The following is a 27,148-nucleotide window of genomic DNA, read 5'->3' as shown; positions in this document are numbered from 1 at the left end:
TAGCTGGAAATGTTAATGCCAACAATGATAGTAAGATGTAAAAACACACATTGCATTTCAGGTTGTTGTGTATGGGGCTGTGAACCCACAGACAAGTGCGGGTGCCCATGCTAACCTTTGTTCACCACCAAAAGCACTTACAATAGACATATGAGTATCACAATTGAAGCACGAAGCAGTAGAAGGGGAGGTAGTCTAAGGAATCAATGAGTTTTGATTTACAACATGCAGACTGCCATTTTAATTTATCAAACCGTGCTGATCATTAACACAAGAAGAATCTTGTAACAATTGTGTTTTGTATGCACCAATCAACTTAGAAATGTGTAACCCATTTGGTGAGTTTGATACAAATCAGTACAGATGTTAATTACACTATTACATTGTATATGAAAAAATATAGTGCACTGTATACTTGATTAGATAATTTGTATTTTAAATAATAAATGGGATTATGGTGGGAATGTTTTCATGAGGACCTCGGAGTTAGGCCTCTTCCACATGGCCGTAGGCGTTTTTGTGTGTGCCCGCGGGCAATGTAAAAACGCATGATTGGGCACACAAATCTAACATTTGTGAGCCCCCTTCTCTTGCAAACAGCCGGAGGGGAGGGGAGAAGAGGGAGGGAGTTTAACAGTCATGCTGCTAAACTCCCTCCCACCTCCTTTCTCCAGCCGCTGTCATTGGCTCCCATAGGAGCATCCGACGTATTCCGGACGAAAAGATAGTTCCAGAACTATCTGCTCGGGCCGGCGTGAAAGAGCTTGGCCTTATAATAGCCGTCTGGGAGCTTTTACACCACGGGAATACACCTGTGGTCTGATGCATTGGAATCCAATACATCAGATTGTAGCGTATATCGGCCGGCCATTAAAAAGGCGTCCGATATACGCTTGTATGAAAGAGCACTCGGGTAATTTAGGCTGGATTCACACACACCATTAACGTGTTTGATGGCATTTTCATTTGGGTTTTTCACTAAATTTTTCTTTGAGTTGAAAAACACTGCAGCCAGATATTATTTTAAAGTCTATAGGAAAATATTGTAAAAGCTACAGTGTTTTTCTTTTGGGGTCACTGGTATTTTATTTTCAAAATGCAGTATGCTCTAGGTATAACATTTTTACTAGTATTATTTCCAATAGGCTTCTCTACATCAGTGTTTCTCAACTCCAGTCCTCAGGGATCCCCAACAGGTCATGTTTTCAGGATTTCCCCAGTATTGCACAGGTGATGTAATTATTGTCGGTGCCTCAGACATTGCCACAGGGGTTCTTACTATAGGAGATCCTGAAAACATGACCTGTTGGGGGGCGCTGAGGACTGGAGTTGGGAAACACTGCTCTACACAACTTCAAAAACGCCAAAAAAATGCATATTGTCAGAATTCATAGAACACATTATATTTTAACAATGTCAAGGATGAAATAATGGCAAAAGGAAATTTCAAATTTAATTTTCGCATTGAAGAATTGTAGTAAAATATCCAGTTGGATCAACATACAACATAATAATAGAAATATAAGAAAAACAAGAAATAAACCCAGTTTTCTATATATTTATAATATAATTTACACATTGTGCAGATATTTGGGGAGTGTTAAAGTTTGTGTACCATTGACATTATAGAGACATTATGTGCATAACAGTTAATAAGATGCAGATTCTGGGTTTTGTGAGAGTTCTTCATAATCATCAGACTCATGAATTGGTAAACCAAGAATATCTGCAGCCAGCACATCTATTGTGATTGCATTTGGTATTTTCTGTTCCAGCAGTTCTGCTATACCTGTAATAATAGATACAGTTATAAAAGACATTCCATATTTTCTGGTAACAACATTAAAATGTATTCTCACCAGGTTGTGGACAACATACAACATGTGCCATGTGAGCAACCCAAAAGTTTTGCTTTGCTCCCAGCTCCAAACTCCATTAAACTTGAATAAAGAAAGCGTAACTATCTCTGTATTCAGACTGCAGCTGCCTAAGGGTCCTTTTACATGGAACAATGCACTTTTGATGATGAGTGCCGAACAACAAGATTGGTGCTCATCTGCTTGGCCTCCACATTGTGTTCTAATAGAGTCTGAATGGGCCTAATAAATGTTCATAATCTTTTGTCCCCATAAAGGTACAATTTACTTACTCAATTCCTCTTTCCTCTAGTCTTAACAGCACTATATATACAAATGGGAATTTACCCCCCTACCCCCCTACCTCATGCTTTAGACCAGTGACACGAAAAGTGAATTCAAATTAAACAGAGCCTATAAGCCTCCTCCCCCTTTTTTATTTTTAAAGACTATACCAAAGTTTAAGAAAAATCAGAACTCTTATTTATTTATTTGTTAGATATTTCAATATCTGGATGATTGGCTCATCAAAACAATTTTGCCTAGACATAAGTAGATTACCATAGCAAGGACTAACTTCTAGGACCTGTGGGGATCTCGAAGGGAAGGGCCCAAAGGGATGGCCACATAGATGTCTGAAGGCTTTTTTTTTTGCGGGACAAGTTGTATTTTTCAATGGTATTATATAATGTACCATATGATGTACTGAAAAACTTTTAAAAAATGTGGAGTGCAATGGAAAAAAATGAAATCCTTTTTTTTTGGGAGGGGGTGATTTGTTTCTACAGCATATGCAGTAAAAATGACAATATAACCAATTACTACAATACCCAATAATTATAGAGCTTTTTTGTACTATTATATTTTCCACAAATATTTAAAAATTATTTTTTGCCACCATCTTCTGACAGCCATAACTTTTTTATTTTTCCATCAATAGTTGTGTGAGGGCTCGTTTTTTACAGAATATCTTGTAGTTTGTAAAATGCAGGTATGTGAAGCCCATGGTTTTCAATGGGTTCTTTCAGGCTTCAAAATATCTCTCATGTGAAAGAACCCATTGGAAAGCATGGGCTTCACCACATACATGCGTTTTGTAGTGATGTCGCATCGCTACAAAATCGTGCGCTTTTGTAGCCTGTGTGAAACAGGCCTTAGTCTTTCAATATCTGAATGACTGGCTCATCAAAACAATCTTGTCCAGACATAAAAAGACCACCATAGCAGGGACTAGCTTGGAAAAATTCTAGGAGCTATAGGGATCTCAAAAGGGAAGGACTCAACGTTGAAAATGTTGAATCTTTGACCTCCATCTGTTAGTTAGCCTCAAGAATTTCCTGTGAACTTTAGCAACTGGGACGTGTAAGTAGGCGTCCATGAAATCCAGGGTTATCATATAGTCAAACCATCTCCATCAGGCCAATTATGGTTCTGAACCTCCACCTGCTTTGGATGCTACGAAAACCCGAGAGAGCTTACTCAAGGCTTGAAGAATGGCAAGTCTTCTTGCAGGACAAGCAGGTAGACCTGTCTCTTAGAAGGCATTGAAAATTTATGTAACCATGATCTACTTGGTTTTGTAGCTCTTGGATCTTGAGCTACATGTTGCCATTGAGAAATAAAAATACTGGCCTGCTTTCTACAGTTATCTTTCCAGTGTCAGAGATGAAGCCTCATTTCCTATTCTGCTGGGGATGATTTTCCCCTTACCCTGGATCCTATGTGTGAGTTGTCTTGGGAACTAGATTGATCTCTAACTGACAAGGAAGCTCCAAAAAAGGAGACCTGGCCAAAGACTTACTTTTTCTGAATGCCTTTTCCAGACAGATAAGCCAAGATGTTAACACCTTGTGACATGTGCAGGGGCTAAAGAAACTCTAGCGTGGGTGGCACTGGCCATGTAACCTCTTTTCAGGATGCAGTCTGCATATGATCCATTGGTTCTGATAAAATGGCACTGTAGAGATCTATGTGCTATAGCTGCATCAACCTTTGGAGGAAATCCCCATTTCTCCTGTTCCTCATCAAGCTTATAAGGATTAAACGTGTTGGTTATAAAAGGTCGCCTCCCAGGCCTCTCTATTTTATGGTACTCACTTCCTTCAGCTTCAATAAAGCAAAGTTCTTTGATGCTCTAGACGAATCCTGGTCGTCATACAAAACCCCTGGTTTGCGATTCTTCAAATAAACTGGAGCGCATGAATTTCCTTCTTAGCTATGGAAGCATGCCAAATTTTTGTAGGTCTTCCATGACTCCTCGCATGGCGAACTGGACAAAGACCTTAACCCAGGACATCATCCACTGGGAAGCAACTGAGGTGGACAACACTAATTCCTACCTACAGTAGTTTGTACAAGGCTAGTCATTGCATTTATAAGGAAGGGAAGCATTGCTATTCCTGCAGGATAAATGGTGATGCTTCCAAAATCTCATTCAACAACTCCTCTTGGCAAGAACCTGAGTCCTCACTAGACAGCATTCCTAGTGTAGGCAGTATGAGCAGGGTAGCACCAAAACACAATGATACCTGGGTAAGCATACTTACAGTCACTATAATAGAATGCCTGTTAACCAGCTCCCATTACAAAAGGAACCAGCGCAGGTCAAACCCCTCTTAGCTGGTGTTAATTATTACTTCTTTTTAAGAGAGGGAGGCAAGCTACGGGACCATAGTATTGTCAGGTCCTGAACTAAACACATTTTATAACACAGTTTTTGTTGCCCTTAAGCCCTATGGCTACTGTATGCTTATCTGACCTCATATGAAGAGAGGTTTAGGCGGGTCTCACACAAGCGAATTTGAATTGTGGATTCTGCAGTGCATACGCAATTTACACTGCATATGGATGCGGATTCGTATGCACGTTGCTAGGAGACCAGATATAAATGTAATAAAGAGAGCAGAAATGTATGGGCACAAAATATAGGACAGAGTCTGGAGAGGAACACACCATCCAGCCGGCTGTCTGCAACCTCTGCTTATTCTTTTGGGCTCTTCCTCCACAAGAATTAGGGTGACTACCCACTACAGTTTTTTTCACTGTGAAATTCGCAGCGTTTTTTTTCTGCAGGGGTCTATGGGCCTTGTAATGTTAAAATCGCGATCGCGCAAAATCGCGGTAAATTGCGATTTTGCAAACAACCAGAGGGGAGGGAAAGGGGAGAACAGCTTAGCAGAGCTAAACTGTCTCCCCCGCCAAACGGCATTGTGGCCTTGGTGTATGTGCGCGGGGCCCATGCCATCTGAACGGGTGCACGAACATTAGATTCGTGTGCCCGTTCACACGTTTTTACGTCGCCAGTGGGCGAATGTAAAAATGCATACGTCCGTGTGAATAAGCCCTTATTCTGTAAATTTGGAAGAGATATATTCTGATAAACACTGCCATGACTGGCATTCAGTGAAGATGGCTACCTCATATCTGCCATGTGAAAAAGCTATGACTAGTATAGAAAGATGACACGGCTGCCGCAAGTTTCCCTGTATGAGTTATTCACCGACAAATAAAATTGCAATGAACACCCCATAATAATATTAAAGTCATCAACTTTGTTATTTATCCACAAGACAGAGATACAATGACTTGGAACAACCAGATGCAAACTACTCACTAAGCAGTACCTCTCAGTTGCCACAAAGTATAGGAGTTGTGCCAGTGACAGCATTTGCACAAACCAGCAATATAACACCTGACCTCAGAACACTGCAATCAGGAAGGCAAGGAAACTCCCAATCAATCACTCTAGAACCAGCGGATCTCACACCAAGAAGCTCCATCTCTGCAGTCTAGACAAGTATTGGACAGGGTTTAAAAGAAAATCACAAGGGTAAGTGAAAACCGTACCTAGATCCAATACTAAAAGGAAAAAAATAATCTGTGGGGAAAGGAGCAGCCACCTGTCCATAAGCATGAGGTAGGATGATAAAAAAAACAGAAGTGGGAGCAGCCAAGGCCCTTCTAATAGGGTCTGTTTAATTTGAATTAAGTCTTTGTGTCACCTATTCAAAGCATGAGGTGGGGGGATAAAGTTTATATGCTTCTGGAGGATGTCCAGGAAAGTATCATCATTGTTAGCAGCATATACCCCTCTTAGGATTTTGTTATTTTTCCAGGACTTAACCACTAGTGGCCGCTGTTACACACTTCCAAATATTATCCTGCAATTTTACTCCATACCACTGGAGGCCACTGTTTTTTCCCATTAACGTGCCTTTAAATCTGATGTTGTCTCTTTGGAAGCCATCTTGTTTCCTGTTTGGGTCTACTTTTTCCCTACTTCTTTTTTTGTGCCCCAACAAACGTTCTTTATAAAATCATTTTCATACCCTCATGGGTTACCTACCATACTGTATTCCTTGCAGAATATTTCTTATCTGCATTCTAAACTGTACGCAGCTTACCTTCTCAAGGCTTTTGAATTCCAGGCATGACCCACCACTACTGTAACATTACTGTTCACATGGGAGAATGTGTTGCTGACAACAATGATTTTTTTTTGTGTTGCATAAAAGATGCAATCACCCGAAGAACAAGCGTTAACGGCGGCACGTTCTAATAGACAATTTTTGGCGCAATCAAATCTTCATACCCGATAATTGAGCTGTGTAAAAGGCCCTTAATTGTATAGAATTGGAGGTTCAGAGATATCTCCTACTCCCAATAGATAGGGTCCATATAGATCCGACCCCCCACCTGTTATACATTTATGGCATATTATATATATGCCATAGTTGTCTGAGATGGGAATATGCCCTTAATGGTGGTAGGGGTTAACCATCCATATATACAGTGCTTTAAACAACTGAGGGAACACTTAAAGGGGTTGTCCCGAGGCAGCAAGTGGGTCTATACACTTCTGTATGGCCATATTAATGCACTTTGTAATGTACATTGTGCATTAATTATGAGCCATACAGAAGTTATAAAAAGTTTTATACTTACCTGCTCCGTTGCTAGCGTCCTCGTCTCCATGGAGCCGACTAATTTTTGGCCTCCGATGGCCAAATTAGCCGCGCTTGCGCAGTCCGGGTCTTCTGCAGTCTTCTATGGGGCTCCGTGTAGCTCCGCCCCGTCACGTGCCGATTCCAGCCAATCAGGAGGCTGGAATCGGCAGTGGACCGCACAGAAGAGCTGCGGTCCACGGAGGAAGAGGCCATCTTCAGCGGTGAGTAGAGAAGTCACCGGAGCGCGGGGATTAAGGTAAGCGCTCCGGTGAGCTTTCTTTACCTCCCTGCATCGGGGTTGTCTCGCGCCGAACGGGGGGGGGGGTTGAAAAAAAAAAAACCCGTTTCGGCGCGGGACAACCCCTTTAAGCATTACAGTATAACCCCAATTCATAAGGATTTGTTCACATATGTTCGGTAGTTTTTGTCCAGGCTTCTTAATGTGGTTTTTGAAGCCAAAACCTGGAGTGGATCGAAACAAGAGAAGTTATATCTGTTCTTTATTATTGGTCTATTTTTATCAACCCCACATGGTTTTGGCTTCAAAAACTGCACGTTATCTTCGCAGGTCACCCACACGGAAGATCCGCAAATCAAGCCGTCGATAGGGAAACATGGGCGTCCGCAAATGAAACAAAGCATGCGGATTTGATTTACGGACAAATCGCAGCAGGCTCCATTTCAGTGCGGATACCGCACAGACGGCTTCCATTGAAGTCAGTGGATGCTGTCCGATCCGCAGTCTGTCTGCAATTCAATCGCGGATGGGACGTGGATTCTGTTGGAAAGCAGGAGTTTAAAATAAAACCTCCACTGCGCATGTGCAGCAGTGTGCTGGCAGGCGCTTCCGCACACATCCGCAGTGAAGAAGATGAGTAAGCAGAAAACCCGCAGTGTCCTCGGTTGCTGGCAGGGTCGGATTCCGCTACGGGCTCCCGCATGCGGACTCCAGTGGACATGAGGCCTAAAGTGTTCCCTTAGGCCGCCTGCAGACGAGCGGAAATCCCGCCGCGGGATTTCCCGCGGGATTTCCGCCGCTAAAAGTCTGCATAGGAGTGCATTACAATACGCACTCCTATGCAGACGGCCGCGGTTTGGCCGCGCGAAATCTCGCGCGGCAAACAAACCGCGGCATGTTCTAATTTCCTGCGGGGCACGCACTCACCTGGCCGCCGGCTCCGGTCTGCGCATGCGCCGGCTGCGCGGCAGCCGGCACATCAAAGAGCCGGGGCCGCCAGGCGCGGGTGAGTACGCGCTCGCCCCTGCAGGCTCTGGGGTCGGATCGCGCGGCGAGATTTCTCGCTGCCGGATCCGACCCGCTCGTCTGCAGGCGGCCTTAATTGTATATATGTATATAAATCAAAACACACAATATTTATAAAATGTAACATAAATATTATGTCAACACATCCAATGTGTCGGCAGTGTGTTTTCTTTGCCAAGCTACAAATTCCTAATTATCACTTAATCCCATGATTTAGAACTGCCTTGCAACTTCAATGGCGTCTAAATATTGCTTGCCTTTGCCTTGTTAGAATATCAGGGAGGTAGAGATGCAGATTCTTTCAGAGCTTTACATATTTAGCCTCAGCTACAATTGGAAGGTTGGGGTTGGCTCTGATCTTGGGCCAAGGCCCTCTTGATACTAGAAAGTATGTTCCATAACTATTTAGCCACATTTATGGCTAATCAGGTATTTTTTCATGTGCGCTTGTGGTACAGTTCCTTCAAAGAAGTTAAAAACCTAGTACAGGATTATTTTAATTGGCTTGTGGATTTCTGACGGGTTCCTATAATTATGCCAGGCAAGTAGGGTGATTTCACACACAGCTGGTTTTGGAAAAATGCCATGTTTTCAGTGACATTTTCCAAGGTGCTTTTTGCCGCAAAACTATTGCAGCCTAATGTTAGCTGTAGGTCAATAGGAAAATATGAAATGCACTAAAAACTGTGCATGTTTTTGAATGAGGGGGATGTTCTTCACCTGTTGTGTTTTTTGGGGTCAGTGGCTTTATTTGCAAAAAAAAAACACTGCAGCCAGATACTAGCTGTAGATCAATAGGGAAACATGACACCAACTAAGAACATTGCATTTTTTGTTTTGTGGGTTTTTTTTCTTTCAAGATGCATTTTTGGGGTCAGTGGTGTTTTAGTTGTAGATTTTGTACTTTTTCAGTTTTCTTTGATATAAACTTCAATTTCTCTATAGGCAAAACACCAGATTAAGGCCTCATTCAGATGAGCATGTGTTTTTTTTTTTCTACATCTAGGGATGATTTTTGGGGTAGGGCTTATATTTCAAGCCCCCCAACCTCCCCCGAAAATCATCGCCGCGGGGCTTGCCTTTATCCCATTGCTCTCAATGGGGCAGCAGCAGCGCTAGCCCCATTGAAAGCAATTGGATAGCATTAGGGTTCTCTGCCACAGCTGTGAAAGGGGATTCTTTCATCCCCGTTGCAGTCCCATCATCACTGAGCACTGTGACAGTGCTGTCACAGTGTTCAGTGATGACGGGACCTTCGTGGTGCAGCTGCTCCAGTGAACGGGCAAGGTTTCATGTGCAAACTTTGCCCGTTCACACGTTTTCCACGTAAGCGAGGAGCGCATTTTTGTTGCGCACATAGGCATAAAAGCCAAATGTTGTATGTAATCAATAGGGACTATGGTGACATGACAGCCAAAGCATCCAAGCATTCTAACCAGTTTGTGGGTAATGCTCATGCACACACATGGCACCCATTCCAACAAATGGTTGATAATGTAATATACGGTTGTGTCAAGTCCATCAGAGCAGGAACCACTCTTTTATACCACTCTGGCTAATAACTATGTAATACATGTGAATGGTCCAACCTCTCATTGAAACCAACATAAGTATAAAGGTGTATGAAACCAATAAAATGATGTTTTATTACTTTACAAAACTATATTGGAACACCGGGTGTGCTTCATATATGATTCACACATTCATCTTCTATATCATGTTTCCTAGTATAGCTACCAGTATGTGTTTTTGTAGTTTAAAAATAGCACATTTATTATGCATCATATATATTTGCATAGTGATATTTTTATACTTACAGGTAGAGTTGGAGCTGCCTAATTCAGAACTTCCTCCTTCTGGGTTTAGCCCTATCAAGGTGCTGAGATAATCTGCAAGTTCTTCTTCGGTCATGTGTTCTCCTGTGTTAGAAATGTTAAACATGCTGTACATAATATACTGTCTTGGAATCGCAATTTAATAGTCAACACTTGTATAGTGGAAACAGATCTGAAAGATTGGTCCATAGGACTGATTGTCCTCCTACATAGTCAACCACGATAATGAAGTTATGCATTTTCAGAAGTTTATTACCAAGCGAAATTGTTTTTATGAGTTCCTGTAGGCCGAATGTCAATATATTAATATGCATCTGCAATAACTTAACATGTTTGACCACCTTCACTAGAAACTGCTTACAGCCCTCATGTCTTTAGTTCTAGGCATGAATACACTACTGTTAATTCCACAGTGAATATAACTGAAATGCAACCCTTTATTAATTGAGCCTTTGATCTACTGCATATCATATGCTCTTTGTATACGGAATTAGAAGCAACCATGCTCAACACAAGATGAAGGCTAATTTATGGTTAAAACATACCTATGAATTAAGGTTCTTGGGATTAAACAGCCACATCTACAGTCAACTACATAGTCAGCTTTAAAACAGAGAAATGGGCTAACAATCCAGGACAGCTATTCCATTGTGGCTTTATCAATAATGACAAATCACTAACTTAATTTGGCTGCAATACATAGCATATTGCTGCATGGGTAGGCTGTATATCACCTCCATTCCAAGTGGCCAAGATTGTTTGTATGTGCAATAGGAGACTGGATGAAAATTAATACTGACAAAATAGGATCAAATATTAATGTAAATTGTGCTTTTTTTTGTGGGTACTGTTGTATCTTGTCTCCACCACAAGAATGGGTGGAAACGTGGGATTGTCATGGGGGAAGTATAGTTTATGTCCACAGCTGCTGATTGGCCCCCCTCTCTCTCTCCGCTGTCATCCTTCTGGCATGTAGGCTCACCATGTAATCTCCTGTGGCCGCTGCTAGCCCCGTTCAGCTCCCTAAGGCGGCAGAGCCGCTCAGGTTCCCTGCTGTGACTGTTCCCTGCCGGGCTCCCTGCAATGTCCCCCGCTGTGAGTGCTACCGCCGGCGTGCCTGCAATATGTGAGGATGTCTCCAGGCCCCAGATGCCGGCCACATTGTGTGTCAGCCGCTTTGTTCAGAGCAGCACTCAGTGCCTCCGCTTCCTTCTCCAGCTGTCACTGGTGCCGCTGCCGAAAGGCCGACAGACACACACATTGGGGGAGGGTGGTGATGCCCTCAGCAACCACATCCCCCAGCGCTCCTTTACCCCAGCTGTCACGAGCGCCACTGCCGAGAGAGACACACAGGAGAGAGGGGTAGCCCTCAGTGGCCGCATCCCCTGAAGCTGCGGAGAGTGGCGATATGGCCGCATCCACTGCGGTGAGCGGTGGTACAGCAGGTGGAAGAACAGTGTCGCCTGCGGCGGCGGGATGGGCACGGATCGGAGGTGTTAGCAGACCGGGGAGGACAGGGACACTGTGGACGCTTGCAGCGGCCACATCCAGAACAACAGCGCCTAATAAGTTGGAAGCTAAGGAGCGTTACATGAGTGGTAACAAGGCATACCCGTCAGTGTGGACGTCTCCACCCATTCTTGTGGTGGAGACAAGATACAACAGGACCTTTTTTTGTGCTTACTTAATTACTTATTTTTGTGTTTATTTATATTGCATCACATTATAATCACTTGCATCTGTCCCTAACCCCATTGGGTGGGTAAACGTTTTTAAAAAGGTATTAAATGGGTTGTCCCATTTCAAGGCTGAGATGAGAAATCTGCGGGTGTTTGCCGACCAGTCGCAGAGTGATGCAGAAACACCCGAGGCGGCAGACTTACGCTATTTCTGTTATCCTCACTGACATGTTACGGAAACAGTGTAGCTCAGTCACACTGGAAAAATGATTGCTGGAATCTATTCTTATGAACCTCTGCTCCATTTTTTGGTCTACAATCAATTTATTCATGAGGTCCACTCTAATAGCATCAGACTCAGTTACCAAAAGTAAGAAAATGAAAAGATAAAATTCTGTGCTATATGCATGTATATGTAACATAACCAGATTTGTTGTAGTTACTCACCCCTTGTCTGCAGCAGCTGCAATAAGTGTCCTCTATTTATATCCCGCTCCCCATTCTCATTAGTGAAACCCAGAACTTGAAAAGCCTGTTGTAGCTCCTTTAAACTTAATCCAAATGCAGGTTTGTGGTTTATGTAAAGTTTTATGAAATCACCCAGGTTAATGTGCATGACTTGCTTTCCAGTATTTACATAGTCACTAAATTTCACTTCATTCAGCATATTTTCCACCTAAAGAGATAAGACATAGTAAACACTATTAGCTAAGGTTATTCTTTCCCTTTTTTTCCTATTCCTAGGGCTCATGTCCCCCACCATGTTTTCACAGCGTATCACATGTGCATTGCACATGATGCGTAATGAATGGAGTCAATGAAAGTCAATAGACTTTCATTGATCCATGCACCACGGCGCGTGGACAATCGTATCAATACGCAAGAGAAATTAATCGAGCTTGCTCTATTTCTCTGCATACATACGCAGCATGAGCCCTATACACTTGTAGGGGCTATGTATAACACCTGGCCATAAGCAAGAAATTGAGTATGGCCAGCGCTTCCATATGCATCTTCGCATGGTACAGATCCGGGAATTAAAAAACAAAAAATTACACTGCGCATGTTCGTGTGATTTGCGGGCATGCGTAATGCCATATGCAGCCATACGCGGTCTCTGACGGCAGAGCATATGGCTGCAAAATATGTAAAACGTTTTAAATGCGTTTTACGCATATGGCCGTAAAAGCCCATGAGCCCATATTTTGTAGAAGGCGCACAAATTTTAATTAAATTGATTCCGTACAAATGTAAGACATGCATACAGTGAAGAATTATAATTTATATTGGTATTATATTAATATGTTCATAGCTTCTTTTTATATGTCTTACCTTCCCACCTACGTGCCACCTTCAGAGCATGCCAAAGAAAAATGGAATAGAATGGAAATAAGGAAAAGTCTGATGCTGAAGAAATAACTTTCTCCATTTGTTACATCAGCACTTTGCAACTGACAGTAGTCTAAACTATTTGGTACAGACCCCATTCTGTAAGCTAGACTGGATAGATGCTCCACATGTTTTATATGGATGCGAGTTATTTGCCACGGCAGGGGAATGTCTAGGTGGCTTCAGTTTACCTTGATGATAAGCAGTAGACCGTCAATTGTTTCTGAACCTCAATCCATTATGAATAACTAATCATGGAGTTTTCTTCACTTGTAAACGAGGTTGTTGTAGTGAAACAAGCATAAGCATAAACCTGATTCTTTGAACTTGTCATATACAATGCCAATCCAATTGTTTCAGAACAAGATGTTCCATCAGTCAGATTTTTTAATTCAAGGAACAAGGTTGTTAATTTTTAAGTGGAAATGTTTTTTTTTTAACATTGAATTTTCCTACTAAAGGGGTTGTCTCACGTCTAACTATTCATGACCTATCCTCAGGATAGGTGATCAATAATAGATCGGCAATGGTGATCTGCCCAGAACCACCTGGCGATCAGCTGTTTCCTTGGGTCTGTGTCTTTGTCCTGAGCTGCTTTGCTGTAGGAAGTAGATAGCTCTGTACACTATGCAGAGACTAGGGTTGGTACTACTGACTGAGACCCATTCACTTCAATATGACTCAGTCTGCAGTACCAACCCAAGCCACTGCACAATGTACAGAGCTGTCTTCTTCCTGCAGCAAATCAGCTCCATAAATAAAGACACCAGCCCCAGGAAATCGGTGATCCCCGAGAATCCCGGGTGGCAGATCTATGCCAATCTGCTATTGATGATCTATTCTGAGGATAGATGATCAATAGCTAGAAGTGGGACAATGCCACAAAAGGCTAGTGTGTTACATTCTGCAGAATTTCACATGATACTACAAGCAAAGTGCTATTTAATAAGCCCACAAATGTGCTATATCTGCTGCGAGCAGTATACTGTGAATGATAGAAAATAATTTGAAATATGTAAGTTATATTTAAAAGGTGGAGCCATTTAGACAACAGGGAATTGTATTATGAACAATTACCTACCATTTACAGTACCATGGGCACATGGAGATCAGCAGTACTGCTCATATTACAGCTCCCTTAAAGGGATTCTGTTATCAGGTTCATGATGTTTGACTTCGAGCTGAGCTCCGAGTCACAGAGGTGGGCCGCGTCGGCTTCTCCCCACCTGCATCATGCAGACTGACAGCTCTCTCTGCTTTGGGTATAGGGAGAGAGCTGTCAGTCTACATGATGCAGGCGGGATAGGCAGGCACGGACCACCTCCATGACTCGGAGCTCAGCTCTGAGTCAAACTTCATAAACCTAGTGGCAGAATCCCTTTAATATATTAACTTCAGTTCTGTGCTTTTATATAACACAGTTATGCAACTATAATAGAGATTCATAAATTTAAAAAAATGGAAATTCAGAAGAGTTACTTTTTCATTCTACAATATCACAATACCAACAAAGACATAATTTCTAGAGGTCTAGATTTGTGAATTATGTAATAACCTCTTGCTCTGTTGGATAATATCCCAATGCTCGCATGATGAAAGGAACTTCTTTCAAGGGAATATGAGTTGAAACTTGTCTGGTCTCCATTGTATCGATACCCTGGTTACGTAGTTGTGCATAGTAAAAGTAATCTTCCAGCTCCTGAAGAGAATGAAAGCATCATGAAAAAATGCCAGTGTGCAGCTACATTAGTAGTAAAGCAATAGTAAATCGTGTTGTAAGATGATATAACATACTTTAGTAACATGTTGTACCAATTGACCAAAATGAACATAATCTAACATGTGAATATCAACTGCATTTAGGCAGGGGCACAAATATGACTATGAAAATGTACATGATGTGCAGCTCACTGTCCCTCTGGTTTGCCTGTATCACATCCTTTTGCATGGCTGTTGTGATGCCTCTGGGCATGGGATCGCATAGCAAAAGTATCCCTAGCCATGTTGAGAAAACTCTTAAAGAGGCTCTTATGCCATGTCTTTATGTCAGAAGGAGTGGCTGTATAACTTTAGAGCATTTACCCTGCAGACTTTACTGCAGTTTTACATTTGCTCATACTCCCCCTCCTTTGCCCATAACAGCTCTCCTTAGCTCTGGCTCTCAGTGCTTGGAATGTGTCCAGTGTGCAGTCCCCACCGCTCACTCTCAATGGATGGCATCAGATTTGATTGACAATGAGAGGGTTGGACCACCCACTTGACATATTCTAAGCACCAGGGCCTGAATATAAAGAGAGCTAAAATGGGGGAATGAGTGGTGAAGAGAGCATGAACATAAAAAGGCTGTAATAAAATCAGCAGGGCCCTAGCTGCAGAGTTAGGCTGCCTGCACACAGGTGGGTTGGATTTCGCATGCGGAATTCCGCAGTGGAATCCGGCCCTAGCAGCAGAGGCGTCTGCGTGTACCTGCTTTCTTTTTTCTTAATCTGTAGTGCAGATGGTCCGCATGGCTCGCCGTTGGACATGCGCAGGACAGATTTTATTTTTTTAACTACTGTTTTTCCCACATCATAGCCTAGCGATGATGCGAAACCCATGATCTTTCCCAAATGTCAATTGCGAAAGGGCCGCAAATCGAATGGCTTCCATTGACTTTAATGCAAGCCGTCCACACGGAATCCGCACAAAAATGGAGCATGCTGCGATTTTTCCTCCGCGGGCTATTGGTTTGCGCTCGTGTGCAGGAAGAATCACTTTTCTATAGCATGCTCCAGATTACGCAATGCAAATCCACCTGTGTGCAACCGGCCTTATGCAGATGGTTCAACTGATATGAGGATATGACAGTCTTTAACATTTTCTATACACAGTTTCAAAAACATCATAACATTTTTACTTTTCTGGCCACATAGCCACGTGAGGGCTTGGTTTTTTTTTTGCAAGATGAGTTGTATCTTTAATTATATGACTTAACGTATCAAATAATATATTGGAAAACTTTAAAAAATGTATAAGTGAGGGGGTAATGAAGAAAAATGTTGCCATTTTGAGGCTGGATTTTGTTTTTACAGTGTTCACAATGCAGTAGAAATGACGTTATCTTTATTCTGTGGGTCAATATGGTTATTATGATATGAAATTCATATAGTTTTTTATGTTGCACTACTTAAAAAACTAAAATACCTTTTTTAAGAGAAAAAAAGTAGCTTTGTGTTACCCTTTTTTTCTTGGTGACAGGGTGATCGATAGAAATCACAATTTTGGCAACCCATATTTTTCTCAATTCACTGTGCAGGATAATTAATGTGCTATTTTAATAAATTGGACTTTTACAGACACAGCAATACCATTTTTTTAATGTTTTGATGTGACAGCCTGGAAAAGATTTTTTTACATTGTTTCAATTGAATAATAATTAAAAAACCTTATTAATCTTACTGTTACTTTTTATTTCTCAGTCCCTACAAGGGACTTGAACCAGCAATCGTCTGATCACGTGTACAATGTGCGTCACTATATACTGTATGTAAGTTGATTATGAAATGGTGTTACCTAAGGTGACGGTTTGGGAATGCCCACACCTGTATAAGTTGTAAGGCGTTATCTTGTGAGGTTGAACACTGGACAATGTGCTCGTGGCAAGCTGGGGTGAATTATCAGAGTCTGAATGAGGAATAATAGTGGGTGCCAAATGAATGGGACATTACATTTCTGAAGTTGTGTTGGCATTAAACGTTCCTTGTCCCACAGTGTCACATGTGTACTGGAAATGTGTCCTAGAAGGTATTACCATCTACAGTGGACAGCACAGTCCTTAATGATCACAAGCAGTGGCGTCAAGCTGGAATTGTCTACTAGCAGAAATCACATCCACCATCAATGCAGGAGGTCTTACACACATATTTCGAAGGTCAATGCAGCGTTCTTTAGCTTTCATGGTATATGGGAGCAGAAGACCCACCAGGGAGCTTCTCTTAACATCACAACACCAGACATAACTCCTCACCTGAGATTGGGAGGTTGCTAACTAGACCCTAAAGGACTGGAAACGTGGCGCAGACCCAATGAAGCCATAAACCTCAGACGTCAACAAGGAACTGTGCAAGCTGATGGTGGTTCCATACTGGCGTGGGATGCATTCTCATGGCATGAATTGGGTCCACTGGTCTCCCCAGACACATCAATGACCGGCGTCTGCTACGTTTCACTGCTTTGTGACCATCTACAGCTCTTCAAGGACTTCATGTAACTCAACAATGATGGGATACTCCATCAGGATAATGTACTGTGCCATAGGGCCAAAGTCCAAAGTATAGAACTGGTTTAAGGAGCATTCTGGAGAGATCCTATGAATGGTGCGGACAGGACCTTCACCTGACATGAGCCTAATTGAGCATTTATAGGATGTGGTGGAGAGGTCCATTTGAACTTGAGATCCTGCACCTATATATACCATGGAGGTGTGGGTAGTTATCAAGATGGTACAGCTTAACATCCCTCCAGATGTTTTCTGTCCATTTGTGGAATCAATAAGACATCAAGTTGCTGCATTTCAGAGTGCATCCTACAGAATATTAGTTTCTGTCCATAGCAAGTCAGTGTAGTATTGCAGCATATTGTACATTTACTGGCATTCTATTAAGTCCTGCCAAAAGCAGGGCTTAATAAAAAGGCATCCATGGCAGTATTTGGAGCTTTTTCAAGGCCCTGGGCTGCCCTGGAAACCTACCGATAGCCTCTGATCACATCGGTTCAGTTAAATGCCACTGTCTGCACTGACAGCGGCAGCTAAAGAGTTAATAGCTGGGATCGGAATTATCTCCAATCCTGGTTGCTGACTGTCAGCTGTCAAAGGCTGCTTAGGGAGCATGCTTGGCTGCTGAGCCCCATTCATACAATGATGCCTGACGAGCACTGTACATGTATGGCACTCATCAGTAAGGAATTAAATAGGTAGCAATACTTCCTTTGATCATAATTGATCATAAACCACATCCAGTAATACATTTTGGATACAAGTTGTCGATACCTGGAATCCACTATGAGGCTGGGTTCACACGGAACTGAAATCTCGTGGAATGACCGCACGGAAATACTGCGAGATTTCCACGGGAGAAATGCAGCTTCAAAACCCGTGGCCTTTCACCGCGGGTTATGGAGCAGCTTCGCGGCCTGCATTCTGTTGTAGCTATCTCTCCCAATAGAGAGGAGAGAGGCCGCCACAGAAATTGGGAAAGAATTGACATGTCATATCTTTGAATTCCGCATGGCATGTCAATTTCAACGCGGCTTGGCCGCAATGGATCAGCCACAGCGTGTGGTTGAGATTTTTGCAAATCTCGTTCACTTTGCCGTCTAATCCCAGGATGAAAGTCGCAGGCAGAATTTCCGGGCAAAAAGTCTGCGCGGAAATTCCGTGGCAATTACGCCCTGTGTGAACCCAGCCTGACTGTGCTGACAGACATTTTGCAGGGACATAATGCTACCGTAACTCACGCTTTTTTTTTGCCCAGTGTTTTAGGGCTTGTAAAAAATGTCATGATTTTTCTGCATTATTTTCATGTGGTTTTTTTTCCTCACACAATTTTGAATCCGCACTAAAATAAAACACGCTGCGATTTAATTTCCGCAAGTGGAAATCGCAGTTGCTGTCCACACATGTGAGCAGACATGTGAATGTTCTATTTTTTTTTTTTTAAAGAATGTGGAATACCGCGGATCGTCTGTCTGATTCTATTTTAGTGTGGATTCTGCGCAGCCATCCGCAATACAGTATATACCAGGTACGTGCGGTCGCTGGCCGGAAACCGTGTCGGATTCTGCTGCGGGCTCCCAATTAAATCTTTGTTGAATACCCAGAAACAGCTGAAAAAAATACCATACCTGTATGTGTGAATAATATGGTTGTTTCTGCAACAAGACATGGAATTCTGTAAACCTCATTCAGGTAAATCAGACTGTCTTAGAAATTTCTCCAACAAATCTGCCACTTGTGGCTAGATAATATATAACCTAGAAATATACTCACCAACTCTGTTTAGGATAAAATATGTATAGCTTAAGGATACTATGTACAGCAATCATAGGCCTACTATGCTATGATTTTTTTTTAAGCATATTTTATGAACACGAGAACAGTGATAAAACTAGTATTTGGGTGATTTTATGATTTTAATTGAATATATGAAGCTCTGTTCACATCTCTGGAGCTTTTGTTGCAGATTACATCTACAGCATTATTTTTCCCCATCAGAACTGTGTATACTTTGGTGGGATCTGGGGCCCTTTGTGTGGTGGATATGGCACAGTGCCAAGACGTCTGTAGTAATCAGAAGCTACAATGCTGATGTGAATAGAACCTAATAATATCCTGATGGAAGGACAGGACACAAATAACAATTATATTGTAAGTGTCATTTCATAAAACGTCTGCTCTATCATACATAGATTAATGGGATCCATCAGAGACAGTTCCTCTTAGTTCTACCAATCAGTGGGGGTCTCAGCACTTGAGCCACCATAATCATAAACATGTCTCTACGATCTAAGATTTTTTCTGTCTAGGTCTCCAATTATTCATTGTCCAATCTTTGCCACAAAGAACTTTTAATTAGTAACCAACCTTGAATAATGCTCCATCTCTCCCTCCTGACAACATTCCATAGAAGGGAATAAGATCTTCACCTCCAAGGGAAGCAACAGCCTCCAAAGACCTGCAGTATAAGTAGGAACATCAGTGACGTACATAACATTTGTATTTTCATACAGTAGTTGAATTTCACGGCATTCTCTGATTGGGTCTTTTAGCTGAATACACTCTAAGTGTAATAAAATTACCGGTAAATGTATTATCACAGAATGAGATGTTATTTAAATTAGGTTTTTGTTTTATATATTTTGGTGTTTTGTTTTTTTATTTTCTTACAGTGGCCTATAGAGCAGTTCCCTGCAGTTCACTTATCAACTTTGTTGTGCAGCTTGGGACAGGGGCAGCAGAGGCAAAGAGGGGGATTTAATGACAGCTCTAGTCTAGTCCACAAATACACGAAGGGCCACGTAAAATTAGCCCGCCTCCGATCCTGGTACCGCACTCTTTGAAGGAGGCCGTAGCTCTTTCATTGAACCTCAGCTGTATAAGAAATGAAAGCTGAGCTATGGACAACAAAGACAGATCTTCTTCTAGACAGCTATCATAAATCTGACCCATGGTGTTCTTCCTGCAATAGTGAACAGTTATTGTGGAAGGCTATGCACGAAACAGATTAATTAAGTATACACAAGAGGCCTTTGCCGACAAGAACCCAAATACAAAACCATGTGCTAAACGTGGTATTCAGAGCATAGCTCAAAAGTGGCATCAAACCAGGTCTGTCACAAACATGAAGAAACCGCCTCCATCAGTTTGGATGTCCAATGTCATCAGTGACGTTCAGTAGCAGATTGCAAATAGCCATTGAAAATCAATTCGGAGACTTCCCAACAAGTTGATGTATCAAGAACGACCTGTTGGTTACTATTGAAATCTCTAACCCTGAAACCATACCGTGCAGTAACTGAAAATGTTAGACCAAGCGAAACACGTAAATTACTGTTTGTGGCTGCTGACTTTAATTGCTCTAAGCAGGACTTGTGAATTCACAGAATACAAGGTACAGGTCTACTGAAAATCCATACCTGACTCACGAAACACCGTTGCTCGACCATAAAATTGGTATTTGGTGCACTGTGTCTAGAACATGAGTGGGCCTAATTTTCTTCGAATCAACTGTGAATACCGCGGTTTATCTGGACATGTGTCAACAGTTTTTCAACCAACTAAAACACGAAAAAAGAATGTACTGTTTTTTACAACAAGATGGAGCAATATGCCACCCCTCCCACGACTCAATAGCACAGTTTCAAAAACTGTTTACGGAAGAGCAAACTGTGAGCGAGGGGTTATGGCCACCACGTTCCCCGGACTTGTCCACAGGCGACTTGTATCTTGGATTAACTCAAGGAAAAGAAAATGAACACTATCTACAGCATCACTATTAAAGAGCTGCAGGCAGTATAAGTCAATATGTTGCGAAGTGCCCACGGGTGCAAAGAAGTGAACAGGGACCATTTGTTGTAATGTGGGTAAATCTTTGGAAAAAACTATTCACTTCTTCCTGTCACAGTGTTGTCGGAAGCGGGCTACTGTTCCGTGGGCCAACCCATATATACGCATAACGACAACTATTCAAGCCAGTCAAGATAATATTACTAATGCCAATGGTGATTAGGATGCTTACAATCTCTCTATGACATGGGCCTCGAGTGGCGCAGAGTGTTAAGGCAGCAGAATGCAGTCCTAAGCTCTCACTCACGACTTGAAGATTGTGGGTTCAGGTAGCCAACTCATAGATGAGTCAGCCTTCCATCCTTCCGAGATCGGTATAATGAGTACCCAGCTGGGGGTAATAACCAAATTATGCTGTGGAATAAGTTGGGGCTATACAAATAACAAGTCCCTTCCCTTCCTATGTCACGACTGCACAGCACTGAACAGGTGAAGCTACGCAACTAAGGGATTCTGATTAAACATTCTATTAACATGATGTTAGGATGTGGCAATATGCTTTGTACTTACTGTAAGTTTGTTTTCCACATAAAAACTGTGCAGTCTTTGCCTCCAGCAGAGAACACATATTGACCATTATTTGAGCAGACAATATTTTCTACCCCATCTGGGTGACAAATGAGAGCCATTGTCTTGTGAGGGTTTCCATCGACTGGTAGCATTTGAAGTCCAACCTAAACAGAGATATTGGTAAAACAGAACTTATGACGAAATTTTTTTTACATGTATAACTGCTGTGATTTTGTCGGTGAGACGCATCATAGCAGTAATATCAATTGAAGTCAGCTGGGACCCGCCATGATAATATGCAGAGAATAGAACCCGTTGATTTCAATGGGTTCATTCCCATATCCGTATCTTGTGCATGCATTTTGGTTGCATTAGAAAAAAACTATGCAGCATGCTCTAATTTCTTCCACATTTGCGCACCAAAAGTCCCTATAGAAGTGCAAATGCACGCACAATATGCTAGGAGACGCGGGATATGCTGCATATTTCCTCTGTAACAAGAACACATCTGGAACTCATAAAACTAATTAGGCATTTCAATCAGTGCGTCTTTATTTGTCGCCTACAGATGAACATGCCTTGCCGGCAGAAAAGTACAATAAAATACACTGATGCGCATGCAAAAAAACAGTGTTCAGTTTGCAAATACGGTGCACTCAGGCACTCAAAAATGGTTCTTCATTAAAAAAAGGAAAAAAAAAACCTTTAAAAAAACGTAAGTATTATTACATCCTGTAATGGCAGGGTCTCACACTGGCTTTAATTTTTCTCTATGAGAAAAATTATTTGAATCATGAACTGACATAAGAGACTAATTTTATGCATTGTATTCGATTTTAAAGGAGTTGCCTTATGACGTTCCAGTCTTCATGTGCCTATTAGGGCATGGGGACATCATACAAAGTAGTTGCACTCTCATGACCCCCGAGATGTGAACCAGAATGAAAAACTGAACAAGCAAAGGTTCCTGCTCCGGCCGAATTAAGCTATCCATGTTTTATATGGACGACATTCATCCAAATGGCTGCCATGTAAGACTGCATTCATAATACTACACTGCAGGGAAAATATCTGGCTGACTGCAACTTCCCTATAGAAAATCAGCTGTGGCAATAGAAAATTTGTCACCCTACATACCTTGTCATCTGTAATATAGGCCAGGTAACCTTTTCCTGAATCCAGATTATAAGAAGGAAACACTTCCATTTTCCTTATAGGGGAACCAAATGTTGGCCCCAAAAGAGTTTTTCTGAAGGTAAGAAACAGAAAAAAATTACGATAATCAATTAAAAGCAATTGTATAAGACGTGCTCAGAAAATATGAATATTAGTCCTTGATTTGTCCCTTTGTGTGTCAGTTTGTTAAAACATTATACTAATCTATTTCTTAGTTAGGGTGAAACCGCACAATGCTGCTGAATGAATGCACATGACCAAATCTCATCCATGTGCAGTGGCGAATGGTTGCACGAATTACCAGCAAAATCGTGCACCCATTAACCATCAGATGCAGACGTGGCTTAGTCACATATGTTGAGCCGCATTGTATGGTCTCGCTCTTAAGAGCTCAGTCAGATGAGCTTGGTTTAGGAGCCTATGGAAAACACCCTGCACCGCTGCACACCATGGAGCTGACAGGCGAGTCGGCACTCGCTGCCTCTTTTTTTTTAGAAGCGCAGATTCTGCGCTTCTAAAAAGGGTCCGTGTGAGCGCTTCCATAGGAACCTACTGGTTCCTATAGAAGAGTGGTTTACACGCTGCCGTAGCAGCGTGTAAACCACGCTCGTCTGACCAAGCCCTTACATTAGCTTTTTGGAGAAAAAGCTGAGGGTTCAAAAATAGTTTCCATTGTTCCAACAGTAGTTTTCACCCAACTTTCTCACAGTATTGGCAAATCTGCCAAGTTACACGGTGCTATGGTAGCATTTATACATTTGAACATTATTACAATGATTTCGTTTTCTTCCACATTACAATACAAGCTGTATTAAATAAAAGTTATTGCTGTGATCTTTCTCCATAACCGGTAATTGCAGAAGTATATGGAATTACAGATTCATGTGTCCCATCACTTACGATGTTTACTGCAGAGACCAATACCGAGCTACACAATTTGTAGGAAATAATCTTTTCAGTATACATCAGCGTATTCCGCTAATGAATTATTTCAAGCTGCTATAGAAATTATCAAGGTTTCCTAAATATCCTTCTTGTTTGTAAACGCATGTGCTAGCTGGGGTGAATTCATTAGTATTCTGCTCCATTAGCGTCTGTGACAGTAGTTCCTTCTAAACATTTATCTGTAACAAGGGAAGCTGTTTTCTATAACAAGGAGTCTGTCTATAATAAACATTAGACAAGCGCAATATAAATATGAAAAGATATGGGCAGAATGTTTTGTATGCTCTGTATTACTCATCCTCCTACTAACTAACAAGTGTAACATTAAAGAGCAGCCAAAAATCAAGCACTAGATATGCCTTCCATTATTTAATGTGATGGATTAATGAAGTGTAATGAATCATTGCTCCCTTGAGTAGCAAAAAAAATCAATGCCTAGGAATATTAATTTAACTATTTGCGTGCTGGACAATGAATTCTATCTCAGGTTTTCACCCAGACAGTGTCTGAAACACTAACATCTGAGTTTTGGTCAAGTTTGAAACTGACAGAACTCGGACCTGTTAAAGTCAATGTGTGTATTCACATAAGAGATTTTTTTTTTCGTCACTGACCAATTGGCAGTCCTAAAAAAACAAAACACAGCATGTCCTAGTCTGGTGCAATCTGCAAACCAGAATTGTCCATTCCAGTCAATAGGTACGTTAAAGAAAATAGAAGACACTTGCATGGCATGTGTGTGTGGCATTCCATGCTTAGGCCTACATTGTTGGATTATGGCTACCTGGATACACCACATTCACAAGGCTATGTTTCTGATTATAAATTATAAATTAGTATTTTTCTGAAAACTGGGAGTGGGTCTCATGAAAGGAAAATAGGAAGGACTTGAGAAACAATTTGCAGACAAATGTAAAAGGTGTCCAAGACGGGAGGAATCTTTTCTCCGCTTACCTGCACATTTTAGTAGTTGTGTTGTAAAGTTTCATTTTGTACTCATCATTGGCTACAAGAATAAAGCTTTCTTTAGTGAATGGAGGATACCAAACTAAACACTGTGGAACAGCACTTTGGTCTATGCGGTCACTGCTCTGAATTATAAGATGGTCTTTGTTGCTACTTGTAAGATCATATTCCACCTGTAGGAAAAAATGTAACAGAAGCTTTTACATAAGACGATAGACACACAGACAGACACATAGAACACAGACACCAACTAACCAACATCCGATCTGTGCCAAGTGATAGAAGTCTTGGTTCATTGCTATCCAGATGGATGCCAAAAATTAAATTTCTTATAGGTTTATAGTGGCTTCGATATCTGGCAAAGTATTCCCAGGATGCATTCCCTCCAACATCTTGTTGCTGGAACAGTGTCACTGTGAATTCTTGATCCTAGAAAATTATGTATTAAACTTTGTTACATTATGCTCCATTCAATTATAAGATATAAAAACTGAGCTCGAATGCACAGTCCATCTGCAAGTTCTCCTTTATTATAAAGATATTTGATATGTGAGGTATTACATATCTCAATCGTATGCGCACCAAGCCCCTCCAATCACATCAGGCTGCAGTAATGATGGGACATACTGTTTTACTATAATGAATGAATGAGTTGGACTAAAAACGGCAAAGGAGGCGTAGTGGGTGGATTTGGAGCTGACTCACATGCCAGCCCAAAAGGAGTGTTGGAAACTGCCCAGGACTGGAAGTTCAGGTTGCAAACAATTGAGGGCGCACCAGTAGGAAAGAGACTATTAATAAAAAGTTATTTGGGTGCTTCATTACAGTTTGTATATGTATATATATATATATGTCAGACCCTCTTCAAAAGAATCAAAAAAGGTTTAAGAAGCTCCTTTAATTTTCACAATGCAATCAAGTTATTACCGGAACCAGCAGAGTTATGACTGTATGCTACTAGTATCATCACGTCTGTTAGTATCTGTGGAGAAGCAGCTCTTATATTTTCCATCATCTCCTCTGTGTGGTGGTTTCCTATTTCAGTTGACTTAGATACTTGACCAGGGTGAATTGAGCACCATGTGTCACATGACTGATGGCCATTACTATGGACAGACCTGTCCATGGGCTATACCAATCTACAGATAGGGGCCACTGTGCTGGTATAAGAAAGGGATGTTAGCAGGATTTAAAATATGTATATTAGAAAATTGTATGATTTCCTATTCTGTAACTAAATAGATAAAAACTGTAAAAAGTAGTAGAAAGTGGACAACCTCTATAACACCACAGGACATAAGTTTACATCATGGGCATATTGTACTTGACGCAGAAGGATGTAATCTTACATCCTGTGTTAAAAGTGTTGCTGCGGTGGCAATTGCGGCGTCACTGTAGTGATGGCTGCTAACCTAGTTAGCAGCCATCACTACTTGCCGCTGGGAGACAAATCACAGTGGCCCTGCCCCAGCGATTGCTGAGATTGGTCAGTCAGCATTGACTGACCAATCATAGTGCAGCAGCCCGCTATTTACAGTGTGAGCTCTCTCCAACCACCTCAGTGTCTTATCAGTGGTTGGAGAGAGAGATCTGAGAGAACATTCTGTGATAAAAAATTTAAATGACAGCGACCGTCGTTAGTGTAGTGTGATCAGTATACTGGTGTAGTTAGTAAAGAGTGATCAGTCAGTGCAGTGCGAGCTGTCAGTATATTACCGTGTTTCCCCGAAAATAGGGTACCCCCTGAAAGTAAGTCATAGTAAGACATTTGCAGAAGTCCCAAATATAAGGCACCCCTCCGATAGTAAGGCATAGTAAAGTGTGCAGGCAAGTCAAGAGGCCTGTCCCCTGCTGCCATCCCTGTTGTCGCCTACCTCCAGGTGTATAGGTAGATCTGCAGACAGTCTGCTGTTATCCTGTCCCTGCTGTGCTGTACGAGTGTGCTGTTGTGAGCTCCCCTTGCTGGCTGGAAAAGTTCATACTGTACGTTCTGTTCCTGCTGTACATGTCTGCTGTGATGAGCTCCCCCTGGTGGCCGGAAGCTGCAATACCATCCCTGCTTACAAGTGGTACAGGAACTTCTGTCTGCAGACATGCACGTTACTTTGCAGCCCTTATTTTTTTTATGGCTCTGTGTGTGAGTCAGGCAACCTGTGTGTGATTCTTAAGGCTGGGTTCTCACAGAGCGTATTTCCAGCGGAAATCTCGCGGTTTGGCCACAGTGATAAACAGCGAAATTTGCGCCGGGAAAGCACTGCTTCAAAACCCACGGCACTCAGCCGCTTGTTTTGAAGCGACCTGGCTGCACGCTTTTCCGTTTCTGTGGCCGGTGAATCCGCACAACAACGCTGGCTTCTCCTAGCTTTGCCGTGACAGATCTGCTGTCCCATGTGGACGAGATTTCTGAGAAATTTCGTCCACAAAGCTGGCCAATTGAAGGATTAGCGGCCACAGACTGATTTGCTGCGGCGAAATAAG

The 27,148-nt window shown here is 41.9% G+C and overlaps 1 protein-coding gene across 2 annotated transcripts in view; it reads right to left on the bottom strand.

Annotated features, from left to right (window-relative positions):
• Positions 1-240: 240 nt before the first annotated feature.
• The window catches only part of CFAP251 (cilia and flagella associated protein 251), a 62,044-nt gene continuing 35,136 nt past the window's right edge, over positions 241-27,148 (bottom strand). Inside the window, exons 14-22 of one of the 2 annotated variants that reach the window (XM_066603294.1) lie at positions 24,926-25,099; positions 24,659-24,843; positions 22,721-22,832; positions 21,584-21,747; positions 19,592-19,682; positions 14,525-14,668; positions 12,028-12,256; positions 9,884-9,985; positions 241-1,789 (exon numbers count right to left, since the gene is read on the bottom strand). In XM_066603294.1, the coding sequence (XP_066459391.1) occupies positions 1,650-1,789; positions 9,884-9,985; positions 12,028-12,256; positions 14,525-14,668; positions 19,592-19,682; positions 21,584-21,747; positions 22,721-22,832; positions 24,659-24,843; positions 24,926-25,099 (1,341 nt within the window). In that variant the 3' untranslated portion in view covers positions 241-1,649. Of the gene's footprint in view, positions 1,792-9,883; positions 9,986-12,027; positions 12,257-14,524; positions 14,669-19,591; positions 19,683-21,583; positions 21,748-22,720; positions 22,833-24,658; positions 24,844-24,925; positions 25,100-27,148 lie in introns of both variants that reach the window. The other variant, XM_066603295.1, reaches the window with a different exon arrangement.

The sequence above is a fragment of the Eleutherodactylus coqui genome, chromosome 5 (genome assembly GCF_035609145.1).
Source record: "Eleutherodactylus coqui strain aEleCoq1 chromosome 5, aEleCoq1.hap1, whole genome shotgun sequence".
NCBI lineage: Eukaryota > Metazoa > Chordata > Amphibia > Anura > Eleutherodactylidae > Eleutherodactylus > Eleutherodactylus coqui.
This window is presented reverse-complemented; position numbering and strand designations above follow the sequence as displayed.